The following is a 20,909-nucleotide window of genomic DNA, read 5'->3' on the forward strand; positions in this document are numbered from 1 at the left end:
CTCATTTTTGTGAAAATTAGTTTTACCTATTCATATTGTACATAATAGAGTATACAAAGGCCTATGGCGGCCATTTTGAATATCGGGAAAATAAATATTTTGTCAAAAATTATTTTTTCAGAGAGTATTTCACTCCTGCCACACAATTTAATGCATTTGATAGCCAATGTGCGGACAATTTTATGATTTTCATGGGTAATTTGCATATTTTGGCGGCCATATTGGATTTTGCCAATTTGCGGAAAATGCTCAAGGTTACACGAGTGGCATCATTCAGATTCGTGATCAGCACCCTCGAATTGACAAGAAACCATAAAAAAATATTGTATATATAAAAAAACAAGGTTGTGGCTCTTCTATCCTGGACTAGCTTAACACATTTTATGTACGTTATCACCCCGTTTAGAAGGACGCCATCTACGCTTGAAGCAATAATTTAGTAGCACATAATGCATACTTTATCAATTAAAGACCTGGAAGAGATCTACCAGTGGCGTAACTTAGCTAACAATTTTCAGGGGGGGCAGATAGTCAAGCCGTATGGGGCGAAATTAAAAACAAAACAAAAAAAGCTGCAAGTGAGCAAGGATTTTTACCTTCTTGATACACAAATCTAAATGTCTTTGTGTGTGATAGACTTTGACGTAATATTCAGAAATTATATCATATTGCACATTTTTAAAATTTCTTTTTCGTTCTCTCTCTTTGGTGGGGGGGTCGTGAAAGGTCCATGGCCCCCAAGTCCCCCATATACACGCTAGGAGATTTACAATAGTCAGATAGTGCAGCGTATTTAAACTGACTTACTTCCGCAATCTTTCGGTGGCACTTCACATCTCTTTTTCGATCAGTCATTACAAAACAAAACTACACTTATACTTGCCCCCCCCCCCCGTCGCCACACCCCTATTGGTGCTTATCATTTATTGTTCCTTGCAGGTTCGCTATCCCGAGCGTGGAGTACCCGTCATAACTTCAGACTGTATTATAATCAATTTTTGTTTGTTCCATTTTTTCCAATATCACCAGTATTAAACAAAAAGCTCCTTTTCGAAATAAAAACGGACAAGTGATACAGGAGGTAAAAGGACACTCAGGAAGTTAATTATTTTTTTTTAAAGTTAATTGATGCGCTCGGAGATTTGAAAGAATTTCCTTTAAACAAAGAATTTAATGAATACCCCATGGATATGGCCATGGGAATCGGGGTTGCAGGAATTTTATTCTCCAAAGGCAGCACCCCCCTGGAATTCTGTTAGGTGCGGCAAAGTGGAGAAATATAATCAAAATGACATACATTTCGTAGTGTAACCTTTCTTATTGAAACCCCTTTCTTTCTTTTTTATTATTATTATTATTTTTTTTTTTTTTTGGGGGGGGGGTTCACTTGTCAAATTTCTCGGGACCAAATGACCTCCATTTTGTAGTGAGACCTTTTTGTTTCTTTTTTGCTCGTCAAATTCAATCAGCACGCCCAAAATCGTAACCACGGACATGGACAAAGAATGTTTACGTTCTCTTTTTCTGTCTGTGTGTCTCTCTTGGTCTTTATAATAATTTCTCAAACGCTCTCTCGTTCTCTCGCTATCTTTTTCCTATTGTCTTCTTCTCCTTTTTTATGAGTTATGCATTTATGACGTATCCTCTTCGCCATCATCTTTAGTACGAAAAAGAACGCATCTTGGATGGGCGCATTTTATCAGTGCTTTATTTTATGACACTCGAGATAATTGTGTGTCTGTAAACATAAACATTGATTAATACCACTGACACCTAACATTACAACAAAAGAGTTAAAAAAACATGAAACAAGGCACAGTCTCGTGGAAATCAGTAAAATACTGTTTATTTTATTAAGATGAAACACTTTGTTACCTAGATGAGATCAGAAACCCCATGAAGTAATTAAATAAATATATTTACAATGAATATATACATGCAATAAAACTCATAATGCGCCGAAGAATGCGAAGATACGAAACGTTTGTACCATTATTTTGTTTGTAACCAAATCACCAACGCCATGATGATACAGTTATCTTTGCCATCAGTGGCGCAAATGAGCCAAAAATTGTGAGGAGGCCAGATATCAGTGGCGTATCAAGAAAAAATGATTTTTAAACTTGCGAGCGAGCGAAGATTTCGACATTTCTAATACAAAGATCCAATTTTGTGGTAGATTTTGACATAATATTCAGAAAATTATATCATATTTCAGGAGGTGCGACAGCTCAGTCGGTGGAACAGGGTTTTGGGAGACCGGTGATCATTGTTCGATTCCCACGTGATGCGCTAGTGCCCTTTTGTAAGGCCTTTAGAGCCTCATTACCAGAGGACCTTAAACCATCGGTCCTCTCGTTGCTTGCTTACAAGCATTCATGCTTTCTAACAATTGGGTGAAAAAAATCAACACAATTTACCATTTACCCTTCTGTCTTTCCTTTTCTCTTTTTTTTCTTGGGCGCAACAAATTAGGGAGGGGAAGCACGCCAAAGTACCCTTCCCTCCATCTGTAGGCCAACGTTAACCATTATATCAAGATATGATAATCACGCACCTGTTCATTAATTTTTGTCCAATCAGGAAGGGCTTTTTATTGGCATCCTCTTTTCTGATTGGTCAGTTTGGGATGACGTATTTTAAAATACAAGGGACATTATTCAGACGCAGATCAAAGAAACAAGTACCAATAAGCCCAGAATTTGTATATGAACAGCATCGTGTTGTACGTAGTGGCCCCCTCTTTTGGCCCGTTCAAAATTATTTAAAAAAAATGTCCCTTCATGGAGTAAAATACTTTTTCTTTCTAGTCAAAATAAGTTTGGGGGCCCAGTCCCCTTAATTCTGAAATCCTGGATCCACTCCTCCTGTACCACTGAGCAGTTCATATTTTTAGGTGTCGGTGTTTAAAATAAATCTGTAGATGAAGGTCGCCATTCAATAAAGAATGCCCGCAAAATAGGCATATACGTGTATTACGAGTCACCATACATTATTGCCATGAGAACCACCTCTCGAAAATTATGTGAAGCCACACAGATTCTTACAAAGACTATACTTTATAAAATACCATTAAGAACCCTTATATTAAACAACGAAAATCGGAAGTAGCAACCTTCCTATAATGTTATTATAAACAGTGGTACCTATTAAGAATTGCAGTGCTTTAGGAAATAATAATAATAATAATAACATTTGTAGGGCGCTTTATACTGGTGTTTCAAATAAGCGTCATTTAAGATGTTTAAGCTATATATAATAACAGACCCTGTCAAGACAATACCACCTCGCAAGACATTGGTTGGAAGAACATCATACACGTTCCGAAGGTAAAGGTGGGCGTGATTAGAACCAAGCTATTTTAAAGGGGAAGTTCACCCTGACTTTTCTTTTGTAAAAATCCACCAAATCCACCAAAAAAAAAGTTTTTAGAATGTTATTGTTTTTTACTATTTATGACGTCATATACGAGCAGCTATCGCTTCGTTATGAAATGCATAAATTTCAATTTTTTTCATGGCTCATTATTTTTTTCTTTACGTGGCAGGTGTGAAATGATTTGTCTGTTGATATACTGAAGGTATTTTCCTTTTTTTTACAAAAAAAAATTATGTAACAAGATGTTTGGGGTATCTACTTGCATCTGACATCACAAATTGAAAAATTAGAATTATATATTTTTCAATTATTAATGGTTTTTCCTCAGACTTTTACGAATGCATTTTCTCATGTGTTCTACTATCCTTATAATAAACTTGTCAGGGTGAAATTTCCCTTTAACTTTTCACCCCTTCCACCGCGTTCACACTCTCTGATAATCAACTGGATCTATTTTGTGAAAGCAAGTAGCATAAAACAGTTCATGTCGCCGTCAGTCACACAGCAGAACACGCCTTGGTCTTCGGGAGCCACTTCACCAACAAACAGTTCCAGAGTTATCGATGATTTGTCGAAGCGAACAAAGATTCTCTTTTTCGGATCTGCAAACGAAAATATAGTCCATAAAATGTATGAAAGATCTGTTCGCCATATTGAAATCTAGATTCAATTATTGAAAAATTACATATTTTGATAGATATAAAAACTATTCCAAAGTTGTGTTAAATTTCCCATGCATTAAGCAGACTTTTCGCTGTCTAGGCATGATAAAAGAAAGGAACCACTGATTGGTCAAATCAACGCCACGTTACTAAGCGTGTATCATACGTCATTGCCCGATTGCAGTGTGTTATGATATATGTGATCTACGGTAGATAATCAAATTATGACGTCGATGGCTTTGCGTACATGACATAGAGTTGAGTGACCAATTTGCATATCTTAATCTCTATGATACTGTTTTCACACTGGTTTACCTGTTGATTCGAGTGTGCATAGGTGTGATCTCTTAACCTATCACAGCAATGTAGGCCTAGATTTCCGGGTGACCTGTTCGCTAATTGACTTTTCTACAGCGAAAACAAAATCATGTGATATTATGGGACGTAATAATACAAAGAAAACGTGTATATTATACACCCATAAATCACCCACAAGTCACCCGGACTTAGTATCAACGACGCAATAAGCCAAGGAGAGCGAAGCAAGCCAACAAGAGAAAAAAAACCAAATAGACGAAAGTGTTATTTTTGGTAGATTTTTCCATGATATTCAGAAAACAATATCATATTGCAGTCTTTCTCCTTTTCTTTTATTTCTTTTTCTCTCTTTTTTTTTCTAGGTTATATATTTTTTTCTTGGGGGGGTGCAGGCAAGGCGCATAAATTTAAAAAAAGCGAGGGAGCAAAGTCACTGAGCTTGTCTTGGGGGCACTTTTTCATTTTTTCTAAAGGGGAAACTAAAGGAATTTGTGCACACTTTTTGTGAAAATTGTTAGTAAAAAAATGTAGGTTTCCTGGGAGAGGAGGGCAACTGCCCCTGCCCCTTATGCTGCGTACGGCCATGTGTCTGTTGATAACTTACCATCCGTTACTACGACTCCGTGTCTTGTGTCGTACCAGCTTGGTTGGCCACCACCAGCTCTTATGTTCTGGCAAGACATGGACAACCTTTCGCCGACTCGAACACTCATCAACTGCGTAGCGGGCTGAAGCACGATCGGACGAACTACATGGATGTTATAGACAATCAACAATATTATGACATCATATATCACAGCTTTAGAGATACTCGAGGTACCATTATATACTTTCTCGTTTTTCTGACTAGCAGTAGTCAAGAGAAATGTTATTAGAAAAAAGGAAATAATATTTTTGAAATTCTGGAATCAGTTCCGTAATACCTCGGTCACATTTGCTCTACGGCGGCCGTACGGCGAGTCGAAAACAGCCGTTTGTTTGAATAGAACGGCTGTTTTCGACTCGCCGTACGGCCGCCGTAGAGCTATTGGACTGTGGTATTGGTGTGACTTCAGACTGCATCCAGTGCCTTGACTAGGCAAACTTTTTGGACGGGCTGGATCCTTAAGATGGTGGACAATTCATGGTCACGTTTCATAAAGACCTGTAATAATAACAAATGCAGGATTTCTTTAACAAGTTTTGAATCAGCCAATCAAATTGAATCGTTTCAGTAGCTTGAAATTATTGCGAATTTGTTATTGCAACAGGTTTTCTGAAACGGGCACCAGGGGTTCGTAAAACGCCAATACCAGTCCTCTCGTCACCATTTTAGTTTGCGATCCACCAAAACAAACGCGATTTTCTTTAATCAATAATGGATATGTGATAAGTTTTGCTTTCATAAAGTCAAACTGGCCTGATATCAAAGGAAAACCCCGAAACATCGATGTCGAAAAAAACAAGACAATGACTTTACAAAATAGAATAAATCTATTTGTTTTTTTTTGTTTTTTGGGGGGGGGGGGGGGTGTACACGTCTACACTAGAAAAAATTGGGTAAAAGTGCTCCATGGGGGTAATTAGTGTCTAACCATCATTGAGCATTTCTTTTGGGCTTTGTTTCCCGCTTGGGTGGTAATACTGCCCCAAATTGGTTGGACACATAATTACCCTCGTGGTAAAATTTTACCCAATATTTTTTTTTACAGTGTACCCCTTCTAAGAGCAGTGATTTAACCATTTTAGTCTCATTTGAAACCTCCTTGGTTTAAACCTTAATCCTTCAATACTTACCTTTGATGGTAAGATGATGTTCTACAGTGGTGATGGTATCTTTGCCTTTTCTACCGACTGCCGCACAGGTCCACATTCCCTCATCACTCTTTTCTATCTTGCGAATGGTCAGATGGAGATGGCCGGTCTCCGGGTGAGTCTCGACCGAGACCCGCTGGTCTACCTGTTCGGCGGAGGAAAACAAGATAGAATTGCGACGTAACGACGAATAAGAAGGATTATCAGGTCATTTTCGGAATCACTTTGCAGACCTTTTCTACAGCGAACCAATGCCTTTGAAAATGCAAGTCAAATTATAGGCCTAATGGACAGCTTAGAGATTTGTGTCGAAAGTTGGTGGACCGGAACAGCAGGCCGTCCGAAGATTCGGACTGGACGAAAATTTCAAACAGTGCCATTTGTCCAGGAGTCCAGGACGACACTGCTGTTTTGATTCACCGACAAAGTATGCTTTGTCATTGAAGGACTTTTGACAAAAGATTCTCTGCGTTATAGAATGCATCCGTCTGCGTTGTGATTGCGAAAATCCCGACCTTTCGTTGGAGAACGCGAACGCTTATTTGCGACGGTAGTTGATTTTGGAAGTGACTTTTGGGCCCGTCGTCATGGTCGTAAAACTCTGTCCTGCAATGCAAATTGTGTGACATGATATTTTTTTTCGTTTCGCATCTGGAACGGAAACATTCAATCTGCGTTTCGTGTGAAAAATTCTGGTTGCTACTATGGTAACAGCGATATATCCGATTTAGGACGACTTTCCAAAGCCACATTTGGTTCCTCCCAGAGCTCGAGAGGCCGCCCGGGGGGGGGGGGGGGGGCTCTTCCATTGAATAGTGGATACCAGGCGCGACCACGCGTAAAAGGGAAAGAGTGGGCAAGTACGTTACCTAAAGGCCTATGTAACGTTATAAGGGTGTCAAAAACGATGTTCAAAATACTGAAAAGGAGGATATGTTTTCAATACTTGTAGGGTTTCACAAGCTAAATACTTGTTAAGAGATGCCTTTTCATAATCTGGAAAAGCCTTGCTTCCCTTGTTAAGGGTGCTTTTCGAAACTGCATGGTCGTGCCTGGTATCCACTCATCAATGGAAGTGGTCCCCCCGGGAATTCGAATCTAATCCCCATTTCTGGGGAAAGTACAACATAATGCCCATTACATTGTGTGCTAGAGGCATATAGTTTGTGTAGGAGTAAACAAAAGAAAAATTGGCTGGTACGTGTTCAGACGTATACATGCTGTGTACATAATCAACGCATGCGAAATGGATTCGGCTGGAGAGGTGATTTGACCCATGGAATCAATTGCCAGAGATCCACCAATAATCCACATTAAATGCAATATCGATTCGATGGACTGTAATGATCTATATCTAAGCCTTAATTCAGTAACTTTTTCCTCACTCAATATGTACTCGATTTGTTTGAAAAACCACTTTCTTATCCATGTCATAATCTATTGTAGGTCCTGCATTTCGAATATCTCCAGCCATCAGTCGTAATGTGCATGCATGTATGGTGCGGGTGTCGCGGGAAAGAATTTTGCACACGAAAAGCAGATCTGTAGGGCCTGTAATCCCCCTGTAACACAAAGCTTAGCATTGATTGTAGAGCAGTTTTCTACGTTTGATTCTATTGACTATAATGTACAATCAATCTTAAAAATCAAGTGTATGATTAAGCCTTAACTTTTGTGTTAGGGGACCCTAATATTAGCGTCCGTGAGGATTGCGAAAGGTGGCTAATGCCATTTTGAAGGAGACGGCAGTGGATCAGTGGAGAAATGCTAGGATTTTGCGACTCACCAAGAACAGCGTTTGGCAGCGGATTTCTAACTACTGGGTCGCGCGTGCTATGACGCCACTTCTGGCGTCCACAACACACGACTTCTATGGCTTGATTTTTCTGTGTGCGGCGGCATGTAATGAACCCTTCAGTGGGATTTTGCGAAACCAGTACAGTTTATGGGCGTGTTATTGACAGCTGATCAGAGAATAATGAAAGTCAAAACTCGGCATTGCATCTACTATGCATGCGCAAATATGCTAGTCACCCCATATTTACAGGGGCCTGGGACTGCCCCCTGCTTCCATGCAGGGCCATATGCCAATTTACTATTCAACTTGAAACTGTAATACACCAATCGGACCATTTAACAAAACTTGTCTTACTTTATTCACCAAAAATATGAGGGATGAGTTTCCTGGAATCAGTGACTAGAAAAAATAAATCGCCGAAACAGCGGTGTTGTTGTTGTTTTTATTTATCTATGTTTCCATTGTTTGGTGACTTCGACTTGTTTCAAAGTGTGGAAAGAAATATCTATATACGCGCTAAAATGGGTGGCCAAATATTATTGTAGGCCTATAATTTTGAATGGAATATCAAGCAACAATCTATTTACCCCATTGCTTTCATCCACAATTTTCCCGTTCCTCCACCAGGAGAGCTGACCGTCTCCTCGCAACACATGACACGCAAACGTCACTTCCTGTCCATTTTCTCGCGTCTCCGTCTGGCCCTCGTTTAGCCCCGGCGGGATGATCACCGTCAGCTTCGCATTTCCCTCCGTCTTCCCGGCCTGGTTGGTCGCCTCGCAAGAGAACTCGCCCGCATCCTCTTCAACCAGTTCATACACGGTCAAATACTCTCCGCTTGGGGATATGCCATATTTGGACTTCGTGGAGTCGATCGGCTTCCGAGAGTTGTCGAACCAGCGATAGAATGGCTTCGGGTAGCCGTCGGCGACACATCGGAACATGGCCACCTGACCCTCGATACCTTCAAAGTCTTGGGGCTGTGTCTGAAATTTTGGAGCCACTGTGCAGCAAAAGAGAAAAACAGGCATTCGTTTATTCTTAAAACAAAGTAGAACGTGATTAATTTTTATAAATAGATACGTTTAATCATAAATTTGGGGTTGCATTAATGGTGTGATATATGAAGAACAGCATTTGGCCGATGTACGAAATAAAATAAATGAAAATTAAAAAAAAAATGCGACATAGTCAACGTTTCTTGGTATTGTAATCATAATGGTACTAAAATCCACTAATCTATACTTCTTGGGCGGCGTATCGATTGACGGTTTTCACATGCTAAATGTTATAGTTTGCCTTTAGTTCATTATCATACGTTCACAGTTATATCAAGGAGAATGTACCTATTACAGTCATTTTAGCTGGTTTTGAAGCGACGTGTTCAGACGGAAGATTGGCCGCCAGTTCGCAGTGGTATTTCCCTGCATCTCCCGGTTGCACGTCAGAGATGTGCAGTTCGTATGAACCCCTCGACTCATTGACGCTCACCGAAATCCTCGATTGTTCAGGCGATACGATAAAGCGATCGATCGCCAATGCATAGATCGCGTCTTTGACCCAGGTCAAGGTCACGGGATGCTGGGTAGCAAAGCAGGCAAAGGTCGCAGATTTACCAGATACTATTGTGACTTCACTGGGGTCGACGTAAAGCTGCTGCTTGACTGTCATGGAAGTTAGAAATAAAGTTAAGATATAGGCATATCATAATAAGTCAGTTCGTATAGTTCCACTCTGCGCATGATCAAAGGAAGGTCATTTGTACTAAAGTGACATGGTGGCTTGAAATTTAATGAGATAAGCACAAACTTTGATGTTTTGATTATTCATATATTCTTTCGAATTGTGTTTTTTATTTACAACCCCCCCCCCCCAAAAAAAAAAAAAAAAAAAAAAAATGCGTCCTCGAACGACTGGTATTACACAGTTTGCCAGTATGTTGTACGAGATGCTATAATATGCATTCAAAGTAGAAATGCAACAAATAGTGTTCATTGGTGTGCTATTCTAGTCACCTGGTATATTAGATATCTTCATCCTGCTATGTAAGGCATGCTCACGTAATATGTTGCTTTTAAATCGCCTATTTGATCAAAATTTCCATGAAGTAACTACGAACTGGTCTAGAGTATAATTCACACTCTTCGATAGAGGGTTCTTAAAGGGGGTTCCATCCTTAAAGGTTCTATATATCACCTTAAATAGTCACTTTGAACCATTTTATGTTCTTTATTATGTATATATATATATAGAGAGAGAGAGAAAGAGAGAGAGAGGGAGAGAGAGAACAATGGTAGGCGTAGCTTAAATCAAGGTTCCCCAGAGCTATCTACCCTTTGGAAAAATTGGTGATGCTGAAAAAATGTCTCTGCCGGGAATCGAACCCGGGCCCCCAGCTTTGAACGCCGGTGCCTTAACCACTAGACCACAGAGACGGGTTAGTGGCTAGGGCGACCCCGATCCGATTGACCGTCAGATAGACAGATTTTCGACACTATACCAATTATAATTTTCTTTGTCGGGTGATTTCTTTACAATATTTAAATAAAAGAGTTGCCAAAGCTGTTGTACATGTATAACTTTACACACATATATATATATATATATACATATATATATATATATATATATATATATATATATATATATTTGTATGTGTGAGGGTGTGTGCGTGTGTGTGTGGGTAGGTGATGGTGTGGGGTTGAGAGGGTGGGTGTGTGTGTGTGTGTTGTAAATCATATAATGATATTTGCCACGTGAAAAAATTCGCACCCTTTTTCCAAAAGTGTAAATAATAGTTGTAATAATGGATATTATACCCACAATCGCTACTTGATTGATTATAATTAGTATAAATGTCAATAATTATCATCGTATTGTTATCAGAACGTAAATTTCAATACACTAGTGTCTCAATGATAGGTTTATTCAATAATTATATGGAATGTAATTTCTTTATTGAACTTTACTTTAACAATTTGTTTACATCCTAATTATACACCGCAGGCATATCACGTTTTTTGGTTTCCCTGCATGTGACATGGACCAAGAAGCCTTTATTATTATTTGATTTGATTTGATTTGATTTGAATTTATTTTTCTTCTACATAACAGTATAATATAACATAAATGTAACAAACATACATTGACAATAAATCAGGTATAAATCATTTAGCATAAAATTAATAGCAGAAGATGGATTGCCATAGTAAGCAAAAAAATGCTTGAAAATTATGACAAACCGAAACATATTTTAACCATATAATCATATTATGAGCAGAATGGACAATAACAAATTATTAAAGTATCAATTAAGTATAATATAAAAAGAGAAGAACAAAATCTAACAAGCCAAAACTTGCTATAATATAAATAATCAAGTAAAAAAAAAATTATAATAATAATGATAATGACAAATGAAGATGATGAAGATGATGATGATGATGATGATAGTGGTGACGGTGGTGGTGGTGGTGGAAATAATGTTAATGATGATGGAAACGGAATATTAGAACATGATTATGACACAAGAAAGTTTATTTTACATATTCCGATAGTAACATGACCTTAACTTTAGCTTTGAATGAGTGTAGGGAGCAAGAGGATTTAATTGAGTCTGGGAGAGGATTCCAAAGATCAGGACCATGATGTCTTACGGATCTCTGGGCAATTTGAATGTCAGTTGACCGTTAATGAAATATATATATTCTGCATATGTATCGCTTTTGAATCTGACACGAGAACGTGACAGCGAAATTCCAAAATTCGAATTGTATGAGGGAAGAATTAAAATTATACAAAATTTTAATGTAAATTTGAATGATGCAAAACGAAATCACAAAATCACATTGCAAATTAACGATATATGACAATGTAATCGAATATTAAATTTACTTGAGTGTGTGATTTGTTATATTTGTATTTATGACGAGTACACAACATGCAGACAGTGTATAGTACACGGGTGTGTGTATTTATCACCTTGAGTGTGTGCTCGAAATTATGTGAGTGTTCTCGAAAGAGTGTGTGTGTTTGTATGTGTCTCTATATTGTATAGGGACGTGTACATGTGTGTGTACTCCATAGTATGCGCGTAATGGCTGTGCGTGTGGGTTCTAACGTGGTTCTGGTAATCATGTGTAATGTTATCAAATTTTGTCAGGGATGAAGTTCCGCAAAGACAGAATAATTACCATTCAGGGGCCGCGGAAGCGGGGGGAGGGGCTTCAGCCCCCCCCCCCCTTTTTTTTTCAACAACCATGCACAAAAACGTAAAAATGACCATATGATTGTGATTGTTTGAATGGTCAGCCCCCCACTTTCAAAACCATTCCGCGGCCCCTGCCATTAGATTCAATTTGTCAGAGTCGAGTCTTGACTCACTAAAAACAATAACAAAAACATTAAACAAATGATTTACGTGTGATAATTCTAAATTCTTTACATAGAGGAGTTTTATATGCTAAATCTAAAGTCTTCTCTCTCTTTTTTTTTTCACTGTAAGCCAGTTGCACAGAGACACTTGACTGAGATGGGGCAGTGTAGTTTCTAGTAATCTCTAAAAAATATAGATCAAATGTACATACACTTGATGGATATAATAAAAACATGAACACATACTGTACATGTATATTTTGTTATATCAGTATCTATTTATTATGATTTTTCAAGTTCTATAAAAATAAATGATGGTCAAACTGATCAGGACTGGTGATTGGTACACTGGCAGATCCAGATAGGGGCATATCCCCGGGGGGGGGGGGCACTCAGTATATAATGCATAGTGGGTATGTGCCGCGGAGGGGACCCCCATTTTTACACTCAAATTTCCGTTCCAAGGCATAACATTTTTGTCTTATCGAGAAAAAAGAAGAAAAAAAATCTGCTCCAAAGCTTCGCATATTTTCCGTTGCGACGTTCCAGTCGTATTGATCCGCTACAATGAGCCGCAATTTTGGTGAAAAGCGGCCGCAGAGCGATGTCCGACCATCGCATCTGCGCTAGCGCACCCGGCGCCCGTGCCGCCGGGCTAGCTACATGCACGTATGCCCGTTCCATATAGGGATGATACGCAATCACACGCAGGCGACCCGTTCCAAGGACCCCCGTTTTCACAAACACTTGTCGTTCCGAAGCCCGTTCCGAGGACCCTCTTCAGAAGCGGATCTAGAGGGGGGGTTGGGGGGTTGCAACCCCCCCCAAAAAAAATCAAATCAAAAAAAAAATTTTTATACCAAAAAGAGTGGTGTTTTAGATGCAAGGAAACGCCATTTTCACACACAGATTTAAAAAAATTTTCCCTCGCTTGGACTCGGTCGCTACGCTCCCTCGCATACCACCCCAACCCCCCCCCCCTTTATAAAAAGCTGGATCCGCCCCTGCTCTTACAATAAGCCCGCTCCAAGGCCCCCGTTTTTTGTCTCGCCCGCGGCACATACCCACTACTTTTTTGGTCGAGTGCCCCCCCCCCCCCGGGGCATATCCGGGCCCGTGCCTCCCCCCTCCACTTGAGATGCACCAACAATATTTATTAAGGGAATATCTCTTAAATGTGCAAGTGAGGACCTTTTGAGGACTTTCCTGAAACAAAATAACTTTGATTTGGTAGTGAAGACTTTTCTTCCTTGTCAAATTTTCCTGGAAAACATGCATCCCCCCCCTATTTGGAAAATCCTGTATCCGCCCCTGTATTGGTAAACATGAACATGTTTCTAACCCTCTACCATTTGTGGTTAGTTTTGATATTGTAATTAGGTCCATTGTACTAAAATCAAAACAAAATGGCCTCCACCAATTTTCTTTTCAAAACGAAAATACAAAGCAATGCAAAACGTTTGGGGAACATTAATTGTGTAAAAAGAAAAAAGTGTAAAGTTACCTGACTGGGATGATTCGTCTGTCGCCGAAAGTATCGGGAGCCTCAAAAGGATCATACAGTATATCCCGATCAAAGTAAGAATCTTCATCATTTATTTGCTAAAACCATTAGACGTAATATCTGAATAGTGTAATTAGTTTCGCGTCTGTTCCTAGGCAGAAGTTACATCCAAATTCCAATTCAGTTTTACCCTTTTTGAAACCTTGAAGGCCTATTTAAGCTTAGAACGACGACGATAGAAGAAAAAAATTAACAACTAATGATCATTCTTTGCAATATACCATGATGTATATTAATTAATATACTGGCTTACAACAGAACTCAATCGATTTTTTTTACGTGGATATGCTCTCGACGTGGTAGCCTACAATCCAGAAGAAATCAATTTTCTTTACCCAAGTAACTTTAAATGTTACTTGCGTGCCTGATTTTTATCAGCGAATCTCAATTTTTTGATGATCAATAAGAGAATAGCGCAAGAAAAGAATCGAAGGTGCAGATAATGGCATTTTACAAGTTAAAAAACGCATGATAATCCCAAAGCAGTCTGGAAATACAGACTAATAGTCTAGTAGCACCTGTTGACACGTCGCCTTTGATTACATTGCGCAGATTGTGTCATTGATCTTGTACATGCAAATATTGCCCTAACCTTTTCTTCCTTCGAGTGCAGACTGTATAGAGCGTTATTTATGAATATGAACAGATGGTAAATGGTAATTTCGAAGTGGCGTAATTAGGTGTTCAGTTTTTTTCAGGGGGATGGCTTCATTTTGAAGTCAGAGAAATGTCTTAAAAGGATGGTCCGGGCTGAAAATATTTATATCTTAATACATATAATATAATTCACGGAGCAAAATGCCAAAAATGTCATCAAAATGGGATTACAAATAATAAAGTAAAGTTATTGATATTGAGGGCGCTCTGCAGCAGCCAGGTAGCTAATTTTAATACTTTGATTTTATGTTTTGATTTTTGCCTTTTACTCGTCTATTGACTATTTATGATACATTTCTTTTTCATTTGTATGAATTTGTATTGTATTTGATATTTATTTATAATGTTTACATTATTATTTTGTTATGATTCTATTTGTATGTAAACATTCACTTATTTCAGTCTTTGACTGCTTGTGATTGTATTTTGATAGTTTTTATTGCAATAAAATCCAATATATATATAAGTTATTGAAGTTTAAAGTTCAGCAATATTTTGTGAAAACAGTCGTCATGAATATTCATTAGGTGGGCTGATGATGTCACATCCCCACTTTCCGTTTTCTTATGTTATTACATAAAATCATAATTTTTTCATTATTTCATACTTGTGTGAATAATATGTCTCCCTTATAATGAAATAATGCATTAAATCAGTTGTCAATCCATTTTTTCTTGTTCTTGGAGGAAAGAAATTGAATAAACCAAATTTCATATAATAAAATACAAAAGAACAAGTGGGGATGTGACATCACCAGCCCACCTAATGAATATTTATGACGACTGTTTCACAAAATATTGCGAAACTTTAAAATTCAATAACTTTGTTATTTGTTATCCGATTTTGATGAAATTTTTGACATTTGGCTCAGTGAATTCTACTCTATTTAGCTCTAAATATTTTCAGCCCGGGCCATCCCTTAAAGGGAGATATCGAGCAATTGTCTGAAGATGAGGGGAAGGGGGGGGGGTCATCACATCCTCATCATTCCCAGGAATGTGGTGGGGCCGGGAGAAAGGTGCGGTAGGCATGCATGTTTGGGCGGCGAAGGAGAAGACGTGAAGGACCGTGAGGATTTTTGTTTTCTTATTGTTTTTTTTTTCTGTATTACATTTCTGAAGTTTTTTCAGTGGAAAAATGAATGGACCAGTTTAAGTGATTTATAAGTGATTTATAAATTTATGTATGTTTATAAATTTTAAAAAATACACGGGAGGTGCCGTGGCCGAGTGGTCTAAGGCGCCTGACTACACCATGAATGTTCGGGATTCGATGCTTCCCGCCCGGGATTCCCGTCACTAGCCTTGACCAAGGCAATTTTGTAAACATTGCTCTTTTATCTTGCATCTAATAAATGAAAATGCTTTATGCATTATTGATACCAAAGTGTGGACGTGTTATTTTTTGCGTTTTTTAAATTTTGGATTTTATTTAACTGTCATGCATAGGTTTCTACTCTGACAGGAGAGGTTTTTGTTGTGTTTGACGAGATTATTAATGCACTTCCCGTGCACAAACAACATACCGCCCCCGCCCCCCCCCCCCCCTTTGCTCTCTCTCCAACCCCTCCAGTGTCTGTTCCTCTCTCCGTACTAGTATACCCCCCCCACCTCCTCTCGCACACGCCCTCTAGCTCTCACACAGACACACATACCGTTACTCGCTTAAAATCCTTTCCAGATTTCAGTTTTACGATAGAATTCTCTGCTCTCTCAAAAATGCATTCACGTATCATTTGACCACCTAGATTTTCATTTTCATTACATAATGGTCATGTGGTGAAGCACATACATTCTAAAAAAAATTGGGTAAAAGTGCTCCATGAGGGTAATTATTCGTCCAACCAATATTGGGCTTTTCCTTTTGGGCATTTTTATTTATCCAGTGTGATGAAAATTTTGCCCATTCCAAATTAATTGCTGCTTAATATTCAACAATAACTTATTGGTTGCTTTAGGTGAGGCAAACAAAGCTATGAGGCAGTTTAAAATGGTGCTCCTGGCTAAAAAAATAATTACACTGTCTATATATCTATAAAAAGAGTAAAATTCACGAAGCAAAATGCTGAAAATTTCAAAACCTCATAAAAACATGAAAATTGACGAAGTTATTGAATTCCAAAGTTTAGCAATATTTGAAGAAGACAGTTACGTCGTCATGAATATTCATTAGGTAAGCTGCGGGGTGGACTGATGATGTCACATCCCACTTTCCCTTTTCTTTTTGTTATAACATCATAATTATTTCTTTCATACATGTGTGAATTATGTGTCTCCTTTTAATAAAATAAGTTGCAGCAGTAAATGCATTAAAAAAAGTGTCAAAGTGATAGTATTTTGTTTAATCTCCGATTCTTCTTTATCTGTTCAACTCATATTATTTTCAGCCAGGAGTACCCCTTAATTAAAGAGTGAGTCCAAATGCGACTCTTCAAAGCTCCGGTTAAATCAGATTACGCTTAATTTTGTGAACGATTTTGAGCGAATTCTTAGAAATGATGGACTGGGTACTCGTATTCTGAATTCTAGTTTAATTTAGGCAATGGTCTAACTCTGTGCTAGAAAGCCGAAATAGCGACAATTTCGTTTCCATGGTAGGTTTCTTTTGCTAACCGTTTACTCTGTTTTCCCCCATGCTTTATACTGGTAAACCATTCCCAGTTATGGAGGAATTAATTGATCATCATAATGACAAATCGAACCTCTACAGTCTAGAGATGTGTGACTCAGTTGATTTTCCATAGTCAAACCACAGGTTTAGAACAGAGGTTGAATTTTAACCCGTAGCATGAAATGACTCTACTTGTGAAATCAAATTTTCAGGGTAACCTCTTGATACATCAATGTATGAATTGACAACATGTAGGATATCACTGCGATTTTTTTTTTGCAAACCTCGAAAAAGTTTCTCAATCCTTTTAACGTAATAAGAAAGCATGAATAGTAAAAGATGAGTTTAAAAATACAGAACGGTTCCATGTTGGAAGGGGAGTCAGACAGGGATGCATCTTTTCCCCATTACTTTTTCGGCGTCTTAATCTTTTTATAGATATTGGCTCAGATTTTTCACATTGGAATAAGGATTGTTATTCTTATCAGTAGTCAAATTACAGTTCATACGCATCTATGTTGGTATCAGAATTAGTATTTTTACTCATCAATCGATTAGACTTAATGATTTCTCTCTGTAAGAAAATGGGCCCTTTCGAACACTTCTGGAACGTGACAGGAAAACAAAATAAGAGGAAACATCCGAACTTCCAGGAAACAACATTCCGGAAAGGTAATAGTTGCAATCAGACCATTGCCTACTGGAAAGGACACTATGTCCCTCAGTATGGATCACCTCCACACTGTTGAATTTGTGCATTTGAACATATTCCCTTTAATAGTCAACAATGTGAACACGCTGTGATCATCCACACTGTTGAGGTGTCCACTGTTGAATTTGAGCATTTGAACATATTCCCTTAGTCAACAATGTGAACACGCTGTGATCATCCACACTGTTGAGGTGTCCACTGTTGAATTTGAGCATTTGAACATATTCCCTTAGTCAACAATGTGAACACGCTGTGATCATCCACACTGTTGAGGTGTCCACTGTTGAATTTGAGCATTTGAACATATTCCCTTAGTCAACAATGTGAACACGCTGTGATCATCCACACTGTTGAGGTGTCCACTGTTGAATTTGAGCATTTGAACATATTCCCTTAGTCAACAATGTGAACACACTGTGATCACACTATGTGACACTGCGTTCTTTCCTGTATAGAAAGAAACACAATACAAACATTACACACACAAAATTCTTCTTCTTCTTTTTTTTTACAAAGAATTAATTTATTGCAAAACTTGATAACATAGAATACTGAAATTGCTGTTTTCTAAAAGAACCAGAAATTGGCAATATGTTAACCCTAAATTAAGGACTAGGGGACAATGATGCCCCCCCCCCCCTCAACGCTTCGCGCGATATTTCCGCAAATGTAGTCTTGCGCAACTTTTGAGACCATATTTGCGACATACAGGTATAACATCGCGACGTGACATGAATTTTTACGAGACAATGTCATGACAAAAATGGCTCATTTTTATGGGAAATGAAGTTCATGAAAGGGTGATTATTTTTCATTCTAATTGTTCTGCTTATTCAATTTAGGGTCTAATTTAGTTTTTAATTGGTTTGTGATAATTTCCATTGAAAAAAGAATGAAACCAAAAGATGAAAAAACAGAGAAATACATAAGAAATTATAAAAACAAATAAATACATAGGGAAAAAAAATCGCTTTCGCTTTGGTTTTTTTTAAACCTTTAAATAACATTAAAAAGATGACATCTGGAGAAAAAAAAAGAGACGAAAATTTAAAGTGAAAGTGGGTTTAAATATGAAAATAATGTTTTTCACGAATAAATTTTCATATTTTATACATAATAAATTTTTAAAAATCATTATTTTCAGATTTTTTTTCTACTGGCTTGTAGTTTATGTGGTAAAGAATGTGCGTGCCACTCGGCGCGATCGCGAGATCAGAAGGAGGGCCATCATCGCCCCCCTCCCTCCCCCCCCCCACATTCCTCAATACATCTCAAATAGCCCTGTCATTTAGGATTAAACGAACAATTCCATTCAATAGCTATAACTCAATCCTATCCACTTGATAGCAGCATAGTTTTTAGTTTGTCAACCAAATATTGGGATGGATCTTCGTTATCGTTCATGCTTCTGTATTCCAAAATTATAACATCCCCTTCATCATTCATTGTCATGACTGTACAATAAGGCCCATCACCATAAAGAACATTTTTCTTATAACCTCATTAGAATATTTTTGGAAGACCGATCTGATCAAACAGCTGCAACCGACTCCGGCTGACTGATTACGGCAGACACTCAACGCCCGCGTCTTGAGCGTGTACGCAGTTGCTACCTAAACCACCGTTGGGGCAATCGAAGAGACTCGCTTCGCTTCCGTCGCACTCAAGAGCTGTGAGGGATATACTCCCCTCGCCCTTGCCGTAGTAGGCTTCTCTCCGCGCAACACCCGTCTGGCCAAGGGAGAGCATTCGGCAGACGACCGTAGCGTCGGCGTCGTCCCAGAGGTCATCGCACACGGTCCCCCATTCTCCGTTGAAGAGCACCTCAACTCTCCCTTCCACCAAGCCTCCGACGATTCGGACTGGAACTAAGATTGAACCGACAAAATAAAAATAATAGGATGTAGAGTAAGTGGATGAGAAATGTACTCGGTAAATACGAAAAAGTTAATGAGGTTGTCTCATTTAGAGAGTAGCCCTAGTACTGACAGTTTCCCGTGTTAGGGAATCTGAATCAGGGAAGGTTGGATTTCGAACATCATTTTTATACCCCCTTTCAGAGTTATCGCCATCCGGGTTGAAAACACAATTTGCATTGGATTTGTACCAGCGTTTTTGAGCAATTTTGGTCTAACATGAAATGAAGTAGGCCTATTAACTTCGGAAACGCGAACCCGGTGTCAAAAAAATTTGCTCTGAAATTTGCGCGTAACTTGAACGGAAAAGGTCAAGAAAGACGGGGCGTCTGATTTTAGCACACATTTATAGCTTGAAAATATCTGGGAGGGGCGGTTGAATCACCCACCGAGTTTTATTGTGGTAAAATGTGCATGTTCACTAATTTAGTAGGACTACCCTTATAATGGCGCACTATGCTTCTATAGTGGCAAAGTTACTCATATAGAGGAGCCTGTTGGTGTGTAAACTCTAATTATAATTTATGTTGGGAGATAGATCTCATGCTATTATTATAAGTCGGATTATTTACCGGGAGGCACTTCGCAACGAACTCCGGCATCCTCTCCATGACCACAGTTGTGGACTCCAAGACCACGATTCGAGCATTCGAAGAGGCTCGATTCGTCTCCAGAACAGTTAACGTCATCAAGGACAATGGTGCCAGTGCCTTCACCGAATCCAGCCGATGGGATGGCATCAAGAGCACCGATGAAACCCAGAGATCGGCAGACCACGGTGGCATCGGTTATATCCCATTCGTCATCGCAGACAGTTCCCCATTGCCCGTTGTAGCTGACCTCCACGCGACCTTCAGATGACGAAAGGCCGTCTACGAGTCGGACGATGCCATCTGTTTCCGAGAAAATAAAGAATCAGATCCATTACAAAAAAAATCACATAAAAAGGTTTGGCAGTGAAATGTCTTCTTCAAAAATGAAAATCACAGAGGCCGCGGACAAGGGTAAATCCAGGCATTTTGGAGTGAATGACAAGGGTAGATATTACGTTGGAACGAAGCGGCCGATTAGATTTTTCGTATGTATTGAACTGAAAGAGAGGGGTATTTCAAAAATAAGAATAGAA

The 20,909-nt window shown here is 38.7% G+C and overlaps 2 protein-coding genes across 13 annotated transcripts in view; both read right to left on the reverse strand.

Annotated features, from left to right (window-relative positions):
• Positions 1-1,820: 1,820 nt before the first annotated feature.
• On the reverse strand, positions 1,821-14,144 carry LOC129277691 (hemicentin-1-like). Its single transcript, XM_064110302.1, has 6 exons — positions 13,829-14,144; positions 9,297-9,614; positions 8,538-8,953; positions 6,135-6,297; positions 4,963-5,106; positions 1,821-3,980 (listed from the first exon to the last, which is right to left on the reverse strand). Exons 1-6 carry the CDS (start codon positions 13,917-13,919, stop codon positions 3,829-3,831), a joined length of 1,284 nt encoding a protein of 427 aa, XP_063966372.1. The 5' UTR covers positions 13,920-14,144; the 3' UTR covers positions 1,821-3,828.
• Positions 14,145-17,675: 3,531 nt separating this feature from the next.
• The window catches only part of LOC129277690 (uncharacterized), a 45,137-nt gene continuing 41,903 nt past the window's right edge, over positions 17,676-20,909 (reverse strand). For all 12 annotated transcript variants that reach the window (XM_064110751.1, XM_064110752.1, XM_064110753.1 and 9 more), the window contains 2 exons: positions 20,356-20,676; positions 17,676-19,735 (listed from right to left, as the gene is read on the reverse strand). In XM_064110751.1, coding sequence (XP_063966821.1) covers positions 19,431-19,735; positions 20,356-20,676 — 626 coding nt within the window. In that variant the 3' untranslated portion in view covers positions 17,676-19,430. The remainder of the gene's footprint in view (positions 19,736-20,355; positions 20,677-20,909) is intronic.

This window comes from Lytechinus pictus, chromosome 15 (genome assembly GCF_037042905.1).
Source record: "Lytechinus pictus isolate F3 Inbred chromosome 15, Lp3.0, whole genome shotgun sequence".
NCBI lineage: Eukaryota > Metazoa > Echinodermata > Echinoidea > Temnopleuroida > Toxopneustidae > Lytechinus > Lytechinus pictus.